The 23,075-nt window shown below is 39.5% G+C and overlaps 1 protein-coding gene across 1 annotated transcript; it reads right to left on the bottom strand.

Annotated features, from left to right (window-relative positions):
- Positions 1-17,638: 17,638 nt before the first annotated feature.
- LOC110933730 lies at positions 17,639-22,926 on the bottom strand. Its single transcript, XM_022176936.1, has 3 exons — positions 21,306-22,926; positions 20,505-20,972; positions 17,639-20,397 (listed from the first exon to the last, which is right to left on the bottom strand). The coding sequence occupies exons 1-3, from the start codon at positions 22,924-22,926 to the stop codon at positions 17,639-17,641; spliced, it is 4,848 nt and encodes a 1,615-aa protein (XP_022032628.1).
- Positions 22,927-23,075: the final 149 nt, after the last annotated feature.

Genomic DNA, 23,075 nt, shown 5'->3' with positions numbered 1-23,075 from the left:
GAATCAAACTTCATTCCATTAAATAACATACAACGTGATAATAGTTTACAATAATTACATAAAAATCATTAATTTTATAAAGATCATGTGAGTCTTTAATTCCCCAAGCTCTCTTCCATGGTCTTCTAAGATAAACCTGTAACCTAACGTACATAAAAGACATATGCACGTCTGAGTAAAATTTACTCAGTGGGGCAACAACTATGAAGTGTATAAATTCTTAACCGTATCTATATAACAACCAATATACATAGCACATTTAGTTAACCACATTCGGTGAGTCACATTCGGTAGTTCGGTGCATAGTTAGTTCACATTCAGTGCGTCACATAATCACATTAGGTGAGTCACATATTCACATTCGGTAATTCGGTGGATCATATTCAGTAATTCGGTGCGTCATATTCGGTAATTCGGTACTTCATATTCATTTATGCTACAAACATTATGACTATACCTATATACATATATCATATCACATACTCTTGAAGATCACAAAAACATAGAAAAAAAACGACCTTAGATTTCCGACAACGAGGTTGCGAAAACCCAAATCCGTACACATAAGTTGTCATGTCCGTACCTTAATTGCGGAAGCGAAACTTGTGAATAAACTGTGCGGGATGAGAAAGTGTGGCAAAGCCTGCAATTATATTTGCAACATTAATTCTAATTTCCCAGTTAACCCTTTCATAAATAAACGAACTAACGGTAAATTTGTTTATCAACATATAATGGAGTGTGCGACCATGTATTTTATGAAGAAAAAAAAATACGATTTCTTTTTTTTTTCAAAGAATAGCTTATTCAAAATAAATAAACAATATATAAAGACTTAAAACTTAAAAGAGGAAATAATTTACTTAGTTTATTTATTTCTTCAAACTAGATTTTTATATAACTCTTGTATATACTACAAAGAAAAATTGATAATTCGGTTTATATGATGTACGCAAATCTCAAGAATTGATTAGTGAAAGTATCATTACAAAATCCCTAATCCATGCATATAAATGAATCCAACTTGCTGGTTATCTTTAGAAATCATAAAATAATATTTTAATCTTTAAAAATATATGCATGTGTGTGTACTGTAACTCCAACCTCACTAAAAAGAAAACATGAGTAGTAAGTTCATCTTCTTCCCAATAATGAAATATTAAACCCAATCCAAATATTTTAGTCTTTGAACAAAAACATGCAGTTTTTAATCGTACAACAAGGCGAGTAGAACAATAGCATCATTACCTTGAACGATGCTTGTTTCAACACCGACGATTTGGCCGGAGAACTTGCAGCGGCGGCTGAAAACGAGTGGAAGAGGGAGATTTTCGTGAGGGAGGGAGGATGGTGAGTGGTTTCTGCTCGAAAGAGAGCATGGCGTCGTTATTTATAGTGTCTCAGACGCGGTTTTCATGTATGGAAAGGAGCAATTTTGGCCGTTTGATTGAACCCGGATTTGGAATGATTGAAAACGGTACAACATGTGTTGGTTTCGGAAATCCCGGTTTGTGATTATGTTTTTAAATTTTGGAAATACTTGGTGATTGATTCAGACCAAGTTAGATTTGTCGGTGTCCCGATGAAGAGGCTGGAAGTTGGCGCCAGACATGATATATGCCCAACAATCCCTTTATTTCCTAAACAACAATCATATATTTTTTTTGCCTTTCTAAAAAAAAAACATTTCTAAAAAAAAGTTGTTTGAATTTATAAAAGTTTATAACTCTTCATAATTAACAAGTTTATTATTATTATTATTATTATTATTATTATTATTATTATTGTTATTATTATTATTATTATTATTATTATTATTATTACATTTTCTTATGAATTCTTTAAATGTTACAATTAGGTGGCATTTAGTAACATATATTTTAAGGTTTCGAAAATCGGCTGTTACAATTATTACCCCCTTAAAAATAATTTCGTCCCCGAAATTTCACATTACTTATATCAATCATTTATCAGAAAACATAATCGTTAAAAGAAATTATTTATTGAAATCAAACGACGTTTTATAACATGATCAAAGGAGTTCAAAAGAAGAAAAGGCAAACTCTTTAAAAGCAAAACACAAGAATTTAAACTAGGGAAGCCTTTTTCTTATGGTTCTCGACCAATCACATCATATCCATGGTGTTTCTTTGCAAGCTCCGTTGGTTTATTGTCAGCGGTTAAAGCAAACACTCTTCCGCCAGTAGTGCGTGGCACTGTGTTTGCCCCAGTAGCAGGTGTATCAGTATTCTTTCCAGTGTACTTAGGTGGATGTGGGCAGTCCCTGGATAAATGTCCGGGTTGTTTACATCTAAAACAACCTCCTGTGAGTTTGAGGCATACGCCGTCGTGGGGTCTCCCGCATGTGTTGCATAAAGGGCGAGATTGCTGCTGGTTTTGCGGAGGAGTAGTTTTACTGCTTTGAGAACCCCCATGCTGGTTCCCATTGTTCCGATTGGAATTTGACTTTTGGTGTCCAGTGGTTGGGGTTTGGGAAGAGGATTGTCCAGAGATTAAGGTAGGATTATTCATGAGGTTCCCACCGTATTGCAGTTTCATTGACTTATTTGCAATTTCAAGGTTTTGTACTGCATTTGCTACTTCAGTGACATCTTTAAATTCTTGATTCACAATTAACCATTTTACCCTTTCACAGAGAGCCCATTTAAGTTTTTGGGCCTATGCAGCTGGGGTCCCACCTCAGATCCAACGAAGCTAGCAAGCCTTGTGAATCGCTCCATGAATTCAGCCATTGGTTCATCCTCCCTCTGTTTGATGGATGCAAATTCCCGAATATATTCCTCCCTGAATGCAACCGGAAAATATTATTGGTAGAACAATGTCATGAAACCCTCCCATGTGAGTCTAGCAGCAAAAGCATCACCACCTCGTGAGTGTTTAACAGTTCGCCACCACGTTTGGGAGTTGTCCTCCAGCTTGTAAGCAGCCAATCTCGCCTTGAACTCATCACTCACTCCCAAGGCTTCAAAAATTTTCTCCATGTGATCGATCCAATTTTGTGCTTCTATCGGTGTAGCACTAGAGCTAAAGGATCGGGGATGTTGTTTTAGAAATCTTGATAGCCATTTATGAATGTCAACAATGGGCGGTGGAACGGTCTCTTTCTCTTTCTTGGCTTTGGGTGGCGAACGAGGTGGGGTTGGCGAACGAGGTGGGGTTGGCGAAAGGGGAGGTGTTGGCGAACGAGGAGGAGTCGGAGGTGCCTTGCCGTTTATTTCTTCATGCATTTGTTGCATAACAGACCGCATGAGGTTAGGAAGTAACTCGGCATACATGTTTTGGGTGACGGTTTGCATCAAATTAGGGAGTAGTCCTTCAACGGCACGTTGTACTGCGCTATTAAGGTCGCGACGCCTAGACGATGTGCTCGAACTACGGCGGCTAGTTCTTCTAATCGGAGGCATCTACAAGAATAGTGTACGATGGTGATGACAAATTTAAGAGGACATACTCCAAACCCGGTCCTACCCATTGTCTCACAGGTTTTTATTTATTTAGAAAAAAAATTTTATCGACAGGAAAGAGCCTGGGCACTGATACCATAATTGTAACACCCCGCCCCGACTAGGGCTGACGTGTCACTATAACAGTAATCAGAATCAAACTTCATTCCATTAAATAACATACAACGTGACAATAGTTTACAATAATTACATAAAAATCATTAATTTTATAAAGATCATGTGAGTCTTTAATTCCCCAAGCTCTCTTCCACGGTCTTCTAAGATAAACCTGTAACCTAACGTACATAAAAGACATATGCACGTCTGAGTAAAATTTACTCAGTGGGACAACAACTATGAAGTGTATAAATTCTTAACCGTATCTATATAACAACCAATATACATAGCACATTTAGTTAACCACATTCGGTGAGTCACATTCGGTAGTTCGGTGCATAGTTAGTTCACATTCGGTGCGTCACATAATCACATTAGGTGAGTCACATATTCACATTCGGTAATTCGGTGCATCATATTCAGTAATTCGGTGCGTCATATTCGGTAATTCGGTACTTCATATTCATTTATGCTACAAACATTATGACTATACCTATATACATATATCATATCACATACTCTTGAAGATCACAAAAACATAGAAAAAAAACGACCTTAGATTTCCGACAACGAGGTTGCGAAAACCCAAATCCGTACACATAAGTTGTCATGTCCGTACCTTAATTGCGGAAGCGAAACTTGTGAATAAACTGTGCGGGATGAGAAAGTGTGGCAAAGCCTACAATTATATTTGCAACATTAATTCTAATTTCCCAGTTAACCCTTTCATAAATAAACGAACTAACGGTAAATTTGTTTATTAACATATAATGGAGTGTGCGACCATGTATTTTATGAAGAAAAAAAAATACGATTTCTTTTTTTTTTTTCAAAGAATAGCTTATTCAAAATAAATAAACAATATATAAAGACTTAAAACTTAAAAGAGGAAATAATTTACTTAGTTTATTTATTTCTTCAAACTAGATTTTTATATAACTCTTGTATATACTACAAAGAAAAATTGATAATTCGGTTTATATGATGTACGCAAATCTCAAGAATTGATTAGTGAAAGTATCATTACAAAATCCCTAATCCATGCATATAAATGAATCCAACTTGCTGGTTATCTTTAGAAATCATAAAATAATATTTAATCTTTAAAAATATATGCATGTGTGTGTACTGTAACTCCAACCTCACTAAAAAGAAAACATGAGTAGTAAGTTCATCTTCTTCCCAATAATGAAATATTAAACCCAATCCAAATATTTTAGTCTTTGAACAAAAACATGCAGTTTTTAATCGTACAACAAGGCGAGTAGAACAATAGCATCATTACCTTGAACGATGCTTGTTTCAACACCGACGATTTGGCCGGAGAACTTGCAGCGGCGGCTGAAAACGAGTGGAAGAGGGAGATTTTCGTGAGGGAGGGAGGATGGTGAGTGGTTTCTGCTCAAAAGAGAGCATGGCGTCGTTATTTATAGTGTCTCAGACGCGGTTTTCATGTATGGAAAGGAGCAATTTTGGCCGTTTGATTGAACCCGGATTTGGAATGATTGAAAACGGTACAACGTGTGTTGGTTTCGGAAATCCCGGTTTGTGATTATGTTTTTAAATTTTGGAAATACTTGGTGATTGATTCAGACCAAGTTAGATTTGTCGGTGTCCCGATGAAGAGGCTGGAAGTTGGCGCCAGACATGATATATGCCCAACAATCCCTTTATTTCCTAAACAACAATCATATATTTTTTTTCCTTTCTAAAAAAACCATTTCTAAAAAAAAGTTGTTTTAATTTATAAAGAAAATAACGATATTTACATTAAGTTTATAACTCTTCATAATTAACAAGTTTATTATTATTATTATTATTATTATTATTATTATTATTATTATTATTATTATTATTATTATTATTATTATTATTACATTTTCTTATGAATTCTTTAAATGTTACAATTAGGTGGCATTTAGTAACATATATTTTAAGGTTTCGAAAATCGGCTGTTACAGTTCGGTTAGACAGTCTGTTCGGACAGCCTGTTCGATCGGCCGGTAGGCTCGATCGGTTGGACTGTTCGAGTGGATTGTTTCTTCCTTTGAGTAGGATGTGTATGTGTATGATGGCTTGTCCTTTTGAGGTTTTCATCGTAGTATTTGAGAACATTGAGGTGTTCTTACCTTTCAGGTCGATCGATCGAACGGCCTGTTCGATCGGCCGGCTTAACCAATCGGTTAGATACTTCAGTAGTTAGTCCTCAGTAGGATGTCACCTGATCGGACAGCATGTTCGGTCGGGTGGCACTCCAATACATCGAACGAGTTGAAAAATCGATTAAGTGTTGAAGCATAGTATCTCATGATCCGAAGAGTAATTCAACCCAAACCGTAGTTCGATCGAACAGCACTTCGTTCAATACTAGACTTCATGAAATTGTTAAAGTGTGGGGCCATGTGCTAGCCGATCGGCTGGCCTGGTCGATCGGCTGATATGTCCGATCGGTTGGGCTGTTCGTTCAAACAGCCTGTTCGATCGGTCAGCATTCTGACCTGCTCGGCCTGTTCGTCTAACACTTAGAATAGATCAAGACATCGTCGATGAACACAATGACGAAATGGTCTAGAAATGGCTTACACACGTGATTCATCAGATCCATGAAAACCGCGGATGCGTTAGTTAAACCAAAAGACATAACAACGAATTCATAATGGCCGTATCGAGTTCGAAAAACGGTTTTAGGTATGTCTTCCTCTTGGATGCGCAATTGATGATAACCTGAACGTAGATCGATCTTCGAGAAACACTTGGCACCTTGCAGCTGATCAAATAAGTCATCGATTCGAGGTAGAGGATACCGGTTCTTGATGGTTAACTTATTCAACTCCCGATAGTCGATGCACTTCCTGAACGACCCATCCTTCTTTTTAACGAAAAGGACTGGCGCGCCCCAGGGAGAGGTGCTCGGGCGAATAAAGCCTTTTTCAAGTAACTCCTGGAGTTGGTTCGAAAGTTCCCTCATTTCGGATGGCGCGAGTCGATAAGGGGCTTTAGCAACGGGGTTAGCTCCAGGAATAAGGTCGATACGAAAGTCGATATCACGACTTGGCGGTAGCCCAGGAAGATCATCAGGGAATACCTGAGGAAATTCTCGGACCACTGGAACGTCTTTGATTTATGTCTTCCTTTTCTTTTCCTTCTCCGTTACTACGATGTTGGCCTAGAAAGCTCCGTACTCCTTGCGGAGATACTTGCTAGCTTGGATGCATGACATGAGCTTGAGACCTTTCGAAGCAGTTTCATTGTACACACATAATAAATCACCGTTGAGCGAGAATCGAATCATTTTATCAAAGCATACAACTTCAGCATGGTTTTCGCGAAGAAAGTCAATGCCTACTATGACATCAAAGCTTCCAAGATGCATTGGAATAAGGTCGATAGGGAAGATATGATTGTTGAGCTCGAGGGTACAATCACGGAGAACAGAATTAACGGCGACAGTTCTGCCAGTAGCGACTTCGACTTCGAATGACGAGGGGAGATAAGAGCGCTTACGACTAAGGAGCTTCTCGAATTCAAACGACACAAAGCAGTTATCGGCTCCAGTATCAAACAAACACGATGCATAAATACCATTCACAAGGAACGTACCATTAACCACGTTGTTGTCAGCCTGGGCCTGACGAGCATTGATGTTAAAGGTTCTGGCACGGGCTGCTTGTTGCTGCTGCTGAGGCTGCTGCTGCTGCTGTTGGGGCTCTTGTTTCACCACCCTGTTTGGGCACATGTTTGCAAAATGGTTAGGATCACCACATGCAAAGCAGACTCGAGCATTGACCGTGGGTGCTGGAGCTGCGGGTTGGCCTTGAAGGGCTGGGAGTAGAACTTGATGAGCGGCGGCTTGAACTGCGGTGTTTCGGGGACCATAGCGACAGTTCGCAGTGAAATGACCGTAGAGATTGCAGTGAGCGCAGAAACGACAGGCGATTCCCACAGGATGATGATACGAGCATGTCGGGCAGAGTGGGTGGGGACCTGTGTAAGCACGCTTTGCTGGCAGTGCATTGGTCACTGGAGCTGGTCGGTGATGCGACTGCTGCTGAGATGGTACGGCTTGCAGAGGGGCAGCAGTCGTTATGACAGCACAGTTCTTGTTGCTGGAGCTGTTGTTGTTGTGCTTCTTCTTTCGGCGTGATGACTTGGATGGCTGAGTAGTGGGGGTGTCGGCGGTTGCTGCAGTTGTAGCTAGATGCAAAGACTTGGAGGGCTTATCCCAGAAACCAGATTTTACTCGCTTATCGTTGATCTCGGCGGAAAGTAAGTAGGTCTCCTCAATTGATGATGTCTTGGCGGCGTGAACAAAGTCGGCAACACAATCAGGTAGAGCTCGAATGTACTTCTTGATGGCCATGTCTGGCGTCTTGACTTGATCGGGACAGATAATGCTAAGCTGCATGAAGCGAGCAGTTAACGCAGCGTTGTCTCCGTCCTTCTGCTTGATGTTCCAAAACTCGTCCTCCAGCTTTTGGCATTCATGGGGAGGGCAGAATTCGTCCATCATGATGGCCTTCAGCTCTTCCCAAGTCAGCTCATAAGCTGCATCATTCCCGCGTTTGTTTCGTTCGGCCGTCCACCAGTCTAGAGCTCGGGACTAGAAGACACCGGTCGCATTGAGGGTACGGAGATTTTCAGGACAGCCGCTTTGGCGCAGAGTGACTTCAACCGAATCAAACCATTGAAACATGGCGATAGGGCCATCTTCTCCGGTAAACTCTTTTGGTCCGCATGCCTTAAACTGTTTGAAGCTGAAAACGGTCTTGTTAGCATCTTCAGGAGCATCAGTTCGCGACTCCTCAGACGATTTGCTGACGTTTTCATACACCTCGCTTACAGCTTTTGCCACTTGCTTGGCGATGATAGCAGCGAGACGCTTGTCTCTCTTTTCTTGGCGGGTAAGAGGGGTTCGGTGTCCAGATGACGACATGGTCTGCAACAGACATCGTCGCAGGTCTCAGACACAACAAATCGGATCTCACCACACACGTCTATTACTTACTAAAGCTTAGGAACACGATAAGGCATGAATCACATAAACACATAGGCACAAAACCACAGATTCACGTAATCACAGAAGCACAGAATCACATAGAGCACAGAAGCACAGTAGCACATAAACACATAAACACCTACGCATTTAATCACAGAGGCGGTCAGAATACAGAAACCTATCCTTCCAAGTTCGCGTGTCGTTCGATTATAGCGATTGCAAATAGCATATCGAGTAGTATAGTATAGTCGTACAGCGTGTTGAGTAGTATAGCATAATCGTAGCATAATATTATCTAAAATTGCAGCGACTTGTTAGCGTCTTGAGATAGAATAGCAATACGAGTCGTGTGTGTCGATCAAAGTGATAGCGAAAATCGAATTATTTTCAAAATTAAAACACGTAAACAGAAAAGTACACTTAAAACACATAAAATCAACGAGTTATCAGAGTTGGCAGTTGCGAGCTCAGAATCGAAACACATAAAATCGAGGGATAGATTGTCTGCGGCTACTAGACATCGACTACCCAAAGCGATTCGACTATTCGCAGTGGACTTGTCTTCACTTTTTGACCTTCGGGTTCGCGTTACTGCCTCGATTCTTGGGCATTCAACACGTATTCCCTAGGTCATACTTGTGAGTTCAGGTCGTTGGAGTCCGTCGAGGCTTTGGTGAGATTGAAATAAAAATTAGAACAAGTTGTCAAGGTTAGGGTTTCACTCCTAGCTTAGCAACTTCTTCCTTGTTTTAGTAAAATTGAGGAGATTATTCATCAAAATATGGATTTCACTCCCGATTTGGTATAATTCTCCTTATTCGTTTTTGAGAAATTAATGAAGAAATCATTGATAAATTGATAAAATCAGCATTGACCAAGCAATTTAGTCGAGGGTTTGCGGTTTTCACACCTATTCCTGACTAAATCGCTTGATTCTATTTGAAAATTCGAGTGCAGTGATAGCGAAGAGTAACAGGATATAGCACATAAGCTGGGTCTGTTGGTTCCTAACTATAGTCTAGGTCTCTAAGACAATGACCCGGACTAGGTCGTGTCTAGCCAAATTCCCTATAGTTATGGCTCTGATACCAATCTGTCACACCCCAACCGATGGCGGAATCATCGGGGCATGGCACTGAGCGAAACAGATTGTCCAGAAGTTTCCACAACAACTATCATCACTATTTAGTTTAATTAATACGTCCCATACCGTATCCCAAATAGTAAAACAAATTATTACAGATAACAACTAGTCAAATATTCTGTTCAGACAACTCAGATTCAAATATAAATATAATATAATTTTTAAATGCCTCTAGAGACTCGATCTGCAAGATCTACAGACAACTATGCTCTAGACGCTTATTCTAAGCTCGCCTTCCTAGCCTGAATAGTTCGATAGCATAACGATGAGTAACACATTGAATGGAAACAAGTGATGATGGGTCGAACAGCCTGGTCGATCGGACTGTAGGTTCGATCGAACGGGTTGTTCGTTCGGTTAGACAGTCCGTTCGGACAGCCTGTCCGATCAGCCGGTAGGCTCGATCGGTTGGACTGTTCAAGTGGATTGTTTCTTCCTTTGAGTAGAATGTGTTTGTGTACGATGGCTTGTCCTTTTGAGGTTTTTGTTGTTGTATTTGAGAACATTGAAGTGTTCTTACCTTTCAGGTCGATCGATCGAACGGCCTGGTCGATCGATCGAACGGCCTGTTCGATCGGCCGGCTTAACCGATCGGTTAAATACTTCAGTAGTAAGTCCTCAGCAGGATGTCACCTGATCGGACAGCATGTTCGATCGGGTGGCACTCCAATACATCGAACGAGTTGAAAAATCGATTAAGTGTTGAAGCATAGTATCTCATGATCCGAAGAGTAATTCAACCCAAACCGTAGTTCGATCGAACAGCACTTCGTTCAATACTAGACTTCATGAAATTGTTAAAGTGAGGGGCCATGTGCTAGCTGATCGGCTGGCCTGGTCAATCGGCTGATATGTCCGATCGGTTAGGCTGTTCGTTCGAACAGCCTGTTCGATCGGTCAGCATTCTGACCTGGTCGGCCTGTTCGTCTAACACTTGGCTGTTCTGGTTGTTTGACGTTATATCGAGGTATTTTGACTACGAGTTGAACCATTGCACCTTCGTTCTTACTTGTTTCCCCCTGCTCGGACAGGAATCGCCCAATGTGTCACGACCCCCGGCCCCACCCTGGAGCGAGATCGGGCGCCGCGAGCAGCCAAGTGGTACCGGTGGTTATTTTTGAAAACATTGCAGCGGAAATTTCATCAGGACCGTGAGTTAGGAAAATTATCAGAGTTTAGAAAACACCGGATTTTTATTTATTAAATAGATGGGATAAAACCCATGTTTTACAAAGGTAGCTTTTAATATGGGATAAACCCGAATACATAAAATGATAATTCTTAATTTAATTTAATTAATAAAATGAGCCACTTCTGTAAGTCTTTTGGTGCCGTATCCATCTCTTATTCTGATCTACTGGAATTACCTGAAATGCGTTTTAACAAGGTTTTGTCAGCAGGAAATACTAAGTGAGTTCATTCATTTTTATAAAATGACACATTGTTATAATTTACAGTATTAAGGGAGATTACAATATTTTTATCAACCAATTACCCCAAATCGGTATTTGTCACTCGACTCGTTTCTGTGACTATGGTCAGATCACTCATTGGCTAACTCATTGTCCAATGGTGACAGGAAATAAGTAATGTATACAAAACCCCACATACCGGCAGTAATTGAAGATTACATAAACTTAATCCCTGTAATTATAACTTTAAAACTAAACATGATTTTAAAAGCAAAGTTTGGTAAAAAGAGAATGACTCACAGTATAAGCATGCAATATTGATTTAACAAGCTTCTTGATTCTACTCTTTCTGATAATTAAGCATATACTTTATTATTTTGGATTTTCTAATGATTAAGCATCCATTTTGATTGTAAGCGTATAGTTGGAAGTATTCGGTTGGTTAAACATATAGTTTAACAGAATGGAATACGTATTTGTGTAAAACCATATCGAACCTAACGATAATCACGAGATTCGAACCTTAACGAATTTCACAAAGTATAGTCTTATTCAGACAGTACTTTGGTATCCATTTAATGAACTCACAAAGTATAGTACTTTGGATTCCGTTTAACGAAATTCACAAAGTACAGCACTTTGGCATTCGTTAGATGGTTCCTGAATCGATCGGACAGAACATCGCTTTGGTGATTATTGGTTAGAACACCAACGTATAGAGAGAGGAATAGAAGAAATGAACAAAGGAAAATGAAGCCTAAGCTTCCTATTTATAGGTAAGAGGATAAGCCTTACCCTATATAGAATTTCCCTAGATAAGCTTTCCCCAGATAAGCCTTCCCTGGATAACACCTTTCCTAGATAACATCTTCCCTAGATAACATTTTCCTTAGATAAAATCTTCCTTAGATAATATTTACCCCATGTACATCTATTTTTCATGTATATCTATTTAGGTGTTTAATAAATCTTACTTAGCGTCATTAATCTTGCTTAGCTTAATTAATCATGATTAACATAATCAATCTTGATTAACTTAATTAATCTTGATTAACTGATTAGTTAATCATACTTAACTTAATTAACAGATTAATTAATCTACTCAACTAGCTTAACTGCTAAGTTTCCTTAACAACTGAGTATACATAAATGGGTAAGTTTACTAAGTTTATTTAACTACTAAGTTTACTTAGTTGCTAAGTATTCTAGCAGTTCCCTGATTACGAGTTCTAATTTCTAGACACAATGGAACTCATATTAGTGTAGTAACTCAATTCAACTTTAACGATAATCACGAGATAGAAACCCTCACAATGAATGACAAAGTGCGATACTTAAACATCCATCGAATTCACGACGAATGACAAAGTATAACCCGAGTTTGAGCAGCACTTAAATATCCATTGGATAGTTTCAATCGATCGGATAAAGTATCGTACCAGTGATTAGAGTTATTACCCTAATAACGAGCAGAGTTTCGGGGTTTTAGGGCGTTCATAGAAAGAAGCGGAGATACAAAGAGTAGGACGACGTTTTAGACCGTCGAACAAAGCGATTTGAACTGATCCCAAACCCCTGGCTTTATAGCCAATTTTGTTGCCTCCCGCGTGTCGCGCACGGGTCGGCCTCCCCTGTCGCGTGTCGCGGGGAGGGTCGACCTGGCTTCGGTTGCCACGTGTCCCATGTAGGTCTGACACGTGTCGCAGTGTCGTGACGCGTGTCCTTGGCCGCCCTTCTCATCCAATCGTGCGTTTTCCTCGATTTTCGTGCCGATACTTATCACGTATGCTTGGTCTTGATTCCAATCAATTTGGTTTTTAATGGTGAATCTAATAAGACTATTTTCATGCGATTTGGTTTGTCGGACTCCAAGATTCCTTACCCACTAAATTTTCCAGATTGAGTATACAAGTTTCATCGCTTGCAGTTCTGGTTTTGATTACGGTTTGTTATCGAGACTATCTTTGAGGGTTGTTACACAATGTCCGGCCGGTGAACGGTTCAGAACGGTAGTTTAATGCTTAACTCGAAATCAGTGAACCTCGTAGATAGAATCCGAATCTTGAACCACACACCATTAGAATGATTAGTGAGTTGGCTCAAGCTCCGTTTCTAACGGTTTGAAGGCAATGAGTGTAAAAGAGTTGAAAGAGAGTTGGAAATCCTTCTTTCAATCCTCCACACTATGTAAATGTTCATATCTGTGATAGATCTTAGTTTATTTATGTGGAAATCGGTTAGATCCAAGTGATTCTTGGTGGATTGAGGCCAAAACATGAAGTTCTTAAAGAACACCATGATGACATCATCCTAGAACACTTAGATCTTGATGATTTCACGGTTAGAAATCAAGATTTGAAAGATAGAAAGGTGAAGAAGTGTGCATAGATCAAAAACGTACAAGATTTAGGATGAAATCTTATCGGGATTGAGAGAAATCTGAGAAATAGTGAAGAACACGAGCTGGTCGGTCAGAGGGTTTCCAAAAGTGGAAAGAATGACAAAGACAGACCTATTTATAGGCTTCCAAAAGGGGAAAGAGCTGGCCGATCGGCCAGGCATCCCGATTGGACAGCCTGCTCGATCGGACGGTCCGTCCGATCGGCGGGGCTGTTCGATCGGCTAGGAGCCTGATCGATTCACAGCCTGCTTTGGGCGTTCGGTGCGACGATTTCTGATATTTTGATTTTGATTGAAGATGATACGAATATGATGGAGTTTCCTATTCAAATTACTTTTACTCCCAACCACTATATCTACATACAAGCATCTATATTTCACACTATCTTTTCGCTACCATTCATCATGATTCGATTTCGATTGAGTTCGATTGAGTTTCGAGTTTCGATTCGATTGATCACCACACATAACATAAAGTAAACACGCACAGGTAACACGTAAGGCGCACACACACGTAATATAACACCAAATTCGCATAATTCGAGTTTCGGGTTCGATTGATGATTCGATTAGCTTGATTATTGATTGATTAACTTTATCGCATTGTTACTTCCTACTATTCACAGTCGTAAAGCGTTCCGCGTCGATTAAACGTTCGATTACTTCGATTCTTTGATTAACAACACTTACTCCACATAATACGAATAATAAAACATAAAATAGACTAATTACAGTCAAGGAAGTCAAACTTGACTTTGACTTTGACATTCGGTAACACGGGGTGTTACAGGAACCTTAGAACTATTAGGAGGAGTAAAATTGGAAGATCCAAACAAGGGTGCACGTGCTAATCACATGTCATTTTACCCCATCATATTTAAACGCCAATAACTTTTTTATACATGATTATTTTTCTAAAAAAATTACACCATAAAACTCAACATTTTTTATCTTTCCAACAAGTATACTATTGATATATTTTTCAAAAAAAAAAATGAACTGGATTTTTATGGCGTTTTGAACCTTTGTTTCTTTATGGCGTTTTCAACTGGGTTTTTATGGCGTTTTTTCTGAAGTGAGTGTTTTATGACGTTTTTCTGTAATGGGTGTCTTTATGGCGTTTTCAACTAGTATTTTTATGACGTTTTTAGAAATGAGTGTTTTTGTGGCGTTTTCAATTGGGTTTTCATGGGTTTTTTGCTGAACTGGGTGTTTTATGGCGTTTTTCTGAAGTGGGTGTTTTTATGGCGTTTTTATGAAGCGAGTGTTTTTATGGTGTTTCAATTAGTTTTTTATGATGTTTTTAGAACTGAATGTTTTTATGGCGTTTTCAGCTGGGTTTTCATGGGTTTTTTTTCTGAACCGGGTGTTTTATGGCGTTTTCAACTAGGTATTTTCATGGCGTTTTTCTGAACTGAGTGTTTTATAACGTTTTTATTTGAACACCTAGTTCATGTCATTTTTTTAATTTCCAAAGTATATCAATAGTATACTCATTGGAAAGATAATAAAACACTCGATTTTATGGTGTAATTTTTTTTTTTGAAAATAATCATGTATAAAAAAGTTATGGGAGTTTAAAAAGGATGGTGGAATATGCATGTAACTTGCATGTGGATGATTTTTTGCATGTGAGTTGCATGTGCATGGAATTTTAATAATATTACCCTTAGTGTAAGTTAGCACCAATGCCACATGTCAACACCAAAATCGTTCTCACCGTTTTCACACTTTTAGGCGTTTTCCCCATATCCCACCCTTATATATATAAACTAGAAAACCATAAAACAGAACATTAAATGACCAAAATGAATATGACTAGGGGCTTTGACTTTCACATGGTCAAAATTCCCAAAGTATCCTTATACCGGCTCTGAAAAATTACATTATAAATTCATAGCCTAAATCTTATATATTTTTCTACATGATGATTTCAAACTTGAATTGAAGTTTCTGCAGGTTATGTAGGTGCCACCGCTCACCGCCCTCCTTGCTTTCTTGTGCACTATTTATCTCTATTTTGCTATTACTTTAGGGGTTAGTGATGATTTGTGTTTAGACAGTAGCCAAAGGAAAACTAAAATTCATTTAATGTTTAAAGAATATATAATGGAAAACTAGTGATTTATATTACTTTAAGAAAATTAATTCATTTACACTGTGTTCCCGAGTCTCATTTAACAGTGGGAGGGGAAAGAAAATGAATTAAGAGAGAAAAGGAAGGGAAACATGTGATTTTTTTGTGTTCCCGAGTTTAATAAAAGTAAAGGAAAAGAGAAGAAATCAAGCATTTTATGTGTTTCCGAGTTAGGAGGAAAAGAAAAGAAAGGAACCATTTTACCATTATACCCTTTAAACATAAAACATTTTAATTAGATATGAGGTAATTTAGTAATTCATAAGATTTTCTCTCCTAATCTCTCCGATTTGGGAGGATAAATATATTAACATTTTTTCTTCCCTTTTCCCTCCTTTCCCCTCCCCTTCTATCCTTAAAAAATCTCAGGAACATGGGTTTTTCATATTTTTATCTCTTTTCTTTCCCCTCCCCTGTTAAATAAGACTCAGGAACAAAGTGTTAACGTTTAAAGAACTTATAATGTTTAAAGGACGTATAAGAAACTAGATTATGTTCGCACTAAGCTTTAATTTTTTAGGGGAGTGAAAGTTGAAGGAGAAACGAAATCAACTACATGTAAATTCAATTCACCCGTTCAAGAAAACAGTGAAATTAACAAATAAAACAGTCGAAGGAGAAACCCTTGACAACAACTCAACACTAACTTCCAGCAACAACTCCGCAACATCACTAAACTCTTGATAAGCTGTTTGATTATCAATATCTCTAAAATTCACATCCGTTCTGTACTTCGTAAGCTTCTTAATCCCTTCCAAATCCCCCTCACTAGCAAAAAAACATAAACCTAACTCTATGATCAATCTCCTTAATTCCATCATCTGAATCTGACTCCAATTCCCTCTCTGACGCCATCGACGACTGTTTCCCTAACATAAAGCTCACTTTCCTTTTTGAATGCATCCTTATCCCCTACAGTTCAACAACTAAATTTCACCTCAATTTCACTTTCAGTTTCAAATTCAATAGATGCACTATCGACAAACTCTATAAATGGAAAAGTAGCATTGTGACAACACCTAATTTCTTGGCTTTGATTTATAAATGAAAACATGAAGTAGATGAACTAACCAAAAAGTAGCATTGTGACAACACCTAATTTCTTGTAATCGACAAGAGTTTGAATATAAAACAAACGTATGTATGACGGCCCAAATCAATCAATAGGAGCAAACCACTTCTCAAAACCACCGTTCATTTCAATTGTGATATTAATAGATATTAATTAGTGATTTTTGGACATAAACTAGCGAAGCTTATTGTTAGATACTCGACGTCACTCGTTAAATATTTATATATAGCCGAGCTTAAAATAGTTCAAGCTCGAGTTTGAGTCTAAAAATAAATTTGTTTAATAAGTGAGTCTGAGCCTGAGTTTCTATTATCGAGTTTGTTGTTATGCTATCTATATTTATATTATAACACAAATTAGGATAAAAGTTACTATCTAATATATATTATGCTATATTTAAAAGCTATAATTATAAACATATAGGGGGTGTTTGGCCTAGCTTTTTTATCTAAGCTTGTAGCTTTTTAGCTTATTTTTACAAAATAAGCACTAATAGGTGTTTGGTTTAGCTTTAGCTTTTTAAGCTTATGCTTATTAGCTTATATAAGCTAATTCCAAGAAGCTTATGTGAACATGGTTTTTTAGCTTATTTAAATAATCTTATTTTAAGAAGATGGTTTTTTACTCATTACACACAATGATATTATACCCCTTCCCATAATACAAAATAACTTAACAAACAACTAAAGATTAATTATTTTTTTTTGGGTAAAGGGTTACCCCGGTGATTCTATATATTCACAATCAACAAAGCACAAGTAGTGTAGAGAACCTACACTAGTTCAAACATGGGACATGCCCCATGAAAGTAAAACAAAATGAAAAACACATAAGCACCACCAAACTGGAAAACAACTAGACTAAACTCTAGCACAAAGTAATCAAAAACGACTCAATCAGCCACCATCTTCATGAAGGTTAACTCCAATGATTCCCCATTCGCCAAGAAGCCTTCGGACATTTTCACAATTCTTTAGCTTCGCTCCCATCAATTTATATCGGACCTGTTGGAAAATAAGATCAATAATAGCTTCTGGTGGTCTCAACTCATTCTTGAATAATCTCGCATTACGCTCCTGCCAAATGAGATACGCAGTGGCGGCTACCAATAATCTTGCAACATAGCTTCCCGCTGATTTCGACCTGGACCGAGTTACAAGCCAATTAACAATGTCATCCCACTTAGAAGCAACCGACTCCATACCCGCTTTATGTCTGACTTTGTGCCAAACCTGATCCGAGAATTTACACTCGAAGAACAGATGGTTATGAGAATCATGATTTGCGTAACAAAGCAAACAGCACATCATGTTCATGTTTTTTCTCCGCGAGATATCCCAGCTTAAAATCTTATCTTGAGTGAGTAACTTACGTCTCATAATAAGCCACATTAAGAACGCATGGCGAGGGATGCATTGACTGAACCAAACAATACGGCACCACTCTACCTCCACCTCTCGATGTCTAAAGGAATCCCAAGCCCGAGCCGTTGAAAACTCATGAAGGTGCTCCCCTTGACGCCACAAAAACTTGTCTTCCTTAGCCGGCTGAATAGATCGAGTATCAATCTGATTAAGAGCCGGGAGACGATGTCTCCACTCAATCGGCCAACCCCACGAAGAATTTAACCATAAATCAGCCACCTTGGCATCCAAACTGAAACCTGCATTTGCAATTTGTCTCGGAGTAAAAAATTGAAACAACGGACCTATATTGCTCCACGAGTCGAACCAAGCTGAAGTCGATAAACCATTCCCAATCTCAGCCCAAACAAAACTCCTCATTTCCGGCCAAAGCTGAATAATTTTCCTCCACGACCAGCAACAAGAAGAAGGGGTATTACAAGCCCAGAAACTTTTACCTCGTAACCTGTACGAATGAACCCAATCAACCCATAACGATTCACGTTTAGATAAAATGCTCCATATGTGCGCAGAGATAAGTGCCTTATTAACATCACCAATACGACGAATCCCCAACCCACCCTCATACTTAGGAACACAAACAGTATTCCAAGAAACCTTTGCCCTACCCCTCTGGAACGAACTGTCATGAGACCATAGAAAATTACGCATCAAAGCTTCCAGGCTAGAGACAACTCGAGCAGGCAGGATAAACACTGAAGACCAGTAAACATGCAGAGAAGACAATACCGAAGTAATAAGTTGCAGTCTACCTGCAAACGAAAGTAATTTATTCCTCCAATGCATAATACGTTTCTCAAGCTTCTCAACCAACACCTGGCAGTCTTTGTACAATAACTTAGACGATATAAGAGGAACTCCCAAGTATCTCACTGGCAACGACCCCTCAATAAACGGCATTATATTCAGAATAGCAGTTTTAACAAACGATGGAACATTAGAGAAAAATACTGTACTTTTCTGGACATTAGGCGTCAAACCCGACATCTTAGAAAAAGAATTGAGCGCTTTCATTATACATCTAGCCGACGCAATCTCGCCCCTAGCGAAAATAAATAAGTCATCCGCAAAACACAGGTTTATAATCTGCTGACGTTCGCACCTGTTATGGAACTTAAACGAAGAGTCTATCCTTATCGTCTGCTGAAGAATAGCCGTGAGGATCTCCATCACAAGGGTAAAAAGATACGGAGAGATAGGATCTCCCTGACGCAACCCCCTCTTACCCTTGAAAAAACCATGAACATCACCATTAATACAAACCGAAAACGTGGTCGTGGAAACACAAACCATGATCCAATGAACCATGCTGCTATGAAACCCAAAACCCACCAAAATGTTCTTTAGAAACGCCCAATCAACAGTATCGTAAGCTTTCTGGATGTCCACTTTAAACGCACATTTAGGGGGGCCGATGTTCCTATGATAATTATGCATCAACTCTTGAGTTAACAGAATGTTATCAGAAATTTTTCTACCTGGAACGAAAGCCGACTGGTTGACACTCACAATGTCATTAAGCACTCCTTTGATCCTGTCAGCAACAATCTTGCTAATACACTTATATAGCACATTACAGCAAGCAATCGGACGGTAGTCCGTAACCACAGAAGGCGAGGATGTCTTGGGAATAAGAACAATAAGCGTGTGGTTTAATTCCCTTAAAAGTTTCCCTGTAGCAAAGAAATCTATAACAGCTTTTGATACCTCATCACCAACAATAGGCCATGCATTCTTAAAAAAACCCGCTGTAAACCCGTCAGGACCAGGGGCTTTATCCGAACCCATGGAGAACATTGCCCTTTTAACCTCATCAGGAGTAACCGGTCGGACCATATGGCGAGCAACATCCCTCTCTAACTTTTTAGAAAACAAATCAGGAGTCGGACTAATAGTCGGATTACCCGGGCAGCCCAAAAAGTGCTCATAATGATCAACAAAAGCTCCCGAAACCATCTCATCCGTATAAACATTCCCTCGAACATCACGAATCACCTCAATACGGCTATAGTGAACTCTATTCTTGAGTGCCGAGTGGAAGAAGGCCGTATTCATATCCCCGGCCGCTAACCAGTCCACTTTAGATTTTTGCTTCAAAAACCTCTCTTCGTCTAACAACGCGGTTTGAAAATCACTTCTAGTAATAGCTTCCTCCTCTCGCAGCGTAAGACTAGACGGATCTTTATCCATATCACACTGAATACGGTCAAGCTTAACTCTAAGCTCTTCAACTTTTTATGCAAGTTTCCTTGGTGATAAAGCAGCGCACGTAACGGAGATTTCAACAAACGAAGTTTTTTAACAACCGAAAATTGATACACTCCATCAATGGACGTACCCCACCCCTTCTCCACAATCGGCAAGAAATCAGGTTTATACGCCAGGAAATTAGCAAATTTAAAAGGTCGGTGTTTTCTATTTTCCATATCCGGGACGCTAACCACACACGAGCAGTGATCCGATAACCGAGAAGGATGAAAATCAGCAAAAGCACTCAGAAACTTTTCAATAAAATGAGGATTTCCCATAACTCTGTCTATCTTTTTCATTAGCCCAATCCCTTTCTTTGGTTTCTGATTCCACGTGAAATGGATACCAGTGCGTTTTATATCTACCATCTCAATTTCATCCACACACTCTTGAAATTCTTTCATGCTCAGGGACACCGAGGAACAACCCATAGATTTATCCTCAAGATTCAACGCCGAATTAAAATCACCTAGAATGACCCAAGGTTCATTAGAAACAAAATTCTTATGTAAAGAAAGCTGTTTCCACAAATCCCTCCGACTAATATAGTAGTTTGCTGCATAAATTACCGAACAAAAAAACATTTTCTTAGACTGTTTTAGAATTATTTGGAGATGCATAACCTGATCAGTCTCCGAAAGCACCATAACATCAAGAATAGCCGGATTCCAACCAACAATAATACGCGTACCCTTCACACAATGCCCCCATTCGACGTCCAGTTCCACCACCGAAAAACAGCCTTACACACTTTAGGCAGATTACTCACCTCCACATGAGATTCCAGAATTGCACATAAACTTAACTTTAACTCCTTAATGGCATGGCGAACCTCCGTTTGCTTTATGGGGCGGTTCAAACCCCTTATGTTCCAAGAGGCGAGACTAACCATTGAGCACCGATGCAGAAGGAGTGCTTGCCCCTTTTTTAGTGTTAATAATTCCTTGCCTCAAAAAACCATCCATTTCATAGCCATCCGCTTCGTAAAAATCATCAACAAGCTCATCATCATCCAGATTTACTTGGGCCGGATCTGGCCTACCCCCATCCGGTTCCTCATTAGCACTCGGATCATTACCATCTCCAGCCGATTTACTACTTTGGCCTTGCTCCTCATTCACTTCATTCAAAGCATCAAAAGGATTTCGAGACACCACATTAGTTGATTCCGATTTAGACTTCCCGTTATCTTTCCGATTAGTAGAAACTGGGCGATATTCAAATTTTGGCTTCGGTTTATTGACATTAAAACCCACTTTTTTCGCTGCCTTCTTCCCTAGCACAGTAGTATACCCATCGTCATCCACAGTGGATTGCCTCTTTGACGGACCAGGATCCTGAACCGGCTGCTTCATCTTTCTATCATAACCCGGACCCTTATGTTGTTGTTTTTTATCTTTTGACACTCTAGGAGCCTGCAGAGGACAATTTTCATGGGTGTGCCCGAAAACACAGCATCGGCCACACCTATGAGGACACCATTCATATTCAACGTAGACCTTCTCCTTTACAAACCCATCCCCATCAAGACAAGGAACCGCAATCGTTAACTCTTCTTTCAGTTCAGAATCTGCTGAAATTTCTACCAGAGCCCGAGCATAGCTGCTTCTCCCCCAACCATCAACGCACATAGACGTGGTGAACGAATCCAAAGCCTTTGGCACACCAATAGTTGTAGCAATTAGACTTAAACCATCCTCCGTATACGCCGCTAGAGGAACCTCATGGAATTTTACCCAAACCTGAACCTTTTTCACTTCTTTTTTCTCAAGCTTTAACGATGGCGACCACACTTCTAAAAATAACGGCTGTGAACGAATAATCCATGGCCCCTCAGTAAGAACCTTTTGCATACCTGCTTGATCCGCAAATTTGAAGAAGAAAAATCCGTTGGCATTCATCATTGACTTCTGCAGTCCATACCGCTTCCAATTATTTCTAACAAAATAGTCCACCACGGGAAAAGCAACCCGGTCCCCCAAAAAATACCCATATAGCGTGTTAGCAAGCTTATCATGCACAACTTTGACCGATTCCCTAGAAAGGACCACATCACACCCATCCTGTTTCTCACTCGTCTCTAAGGAACGAAAGTTCACTTTAACATCCGCCTTATTCCTTTGGACCACATTAGCAAACGAAAGAGTCTCATGGCACTGACCAGCATTATCATCCTTGCTAGTCGTCGACGAAGATGCTCCAGCAGCAAATAAGTTTTCCACAGGTTTAGAAATACTCATCAACCCATCCAAAACCGATACATTCGACGTAGAAAACATACCTCTTCTCGGAAGTAGAGGGTTGCCTTCAATGTTAGTAACTCGTAACCCGATCCCACGAATTGGTGCTGTACCCGGTGTAGGCATCTCCTCACCCACCGTTTCATTCAAGTAATCAGATCCATCTAGGTCGGTCGGTTTATTGGCAAAACTGTTCAGCGGGTCAGGCGGCTTCCCGCGGTCATGCAAGACACTAGCAGTAGCGTCACCAGTCTTGGAACGAACATCCATAGCTAAACAAACAACTCTCACGTGAAACCAGAACTTTAAACAACCATGCACACGATTACCCAAACCCTAAAGCCGCAACAAACGAAAGCAGGAACGAAAACTAAACCCTAAATCCTAGAACCCTAGAATCAGTCCGCCACCCTTAATCG

Source organism: Helianthus annuus, chromosome 4, assembly GCF_002127325.2.
Source record: "Helianthus annuus cultivar XRQ/B chromosome 4, HanXRQr2.0-SUNRISE, whole genome shotgun sequence".
NCBI lineage: Eukaryota > Viridiplantae > Streptophyta > Magnoliopsida > Asterales > Asteraceae > Helianthus > Helianthus annuus.
The sequence above is the reverse complement of the archived record's forward strand: the minus strand, read 5'-3'. Positions and strand labels throughout refer to the sequence as shown.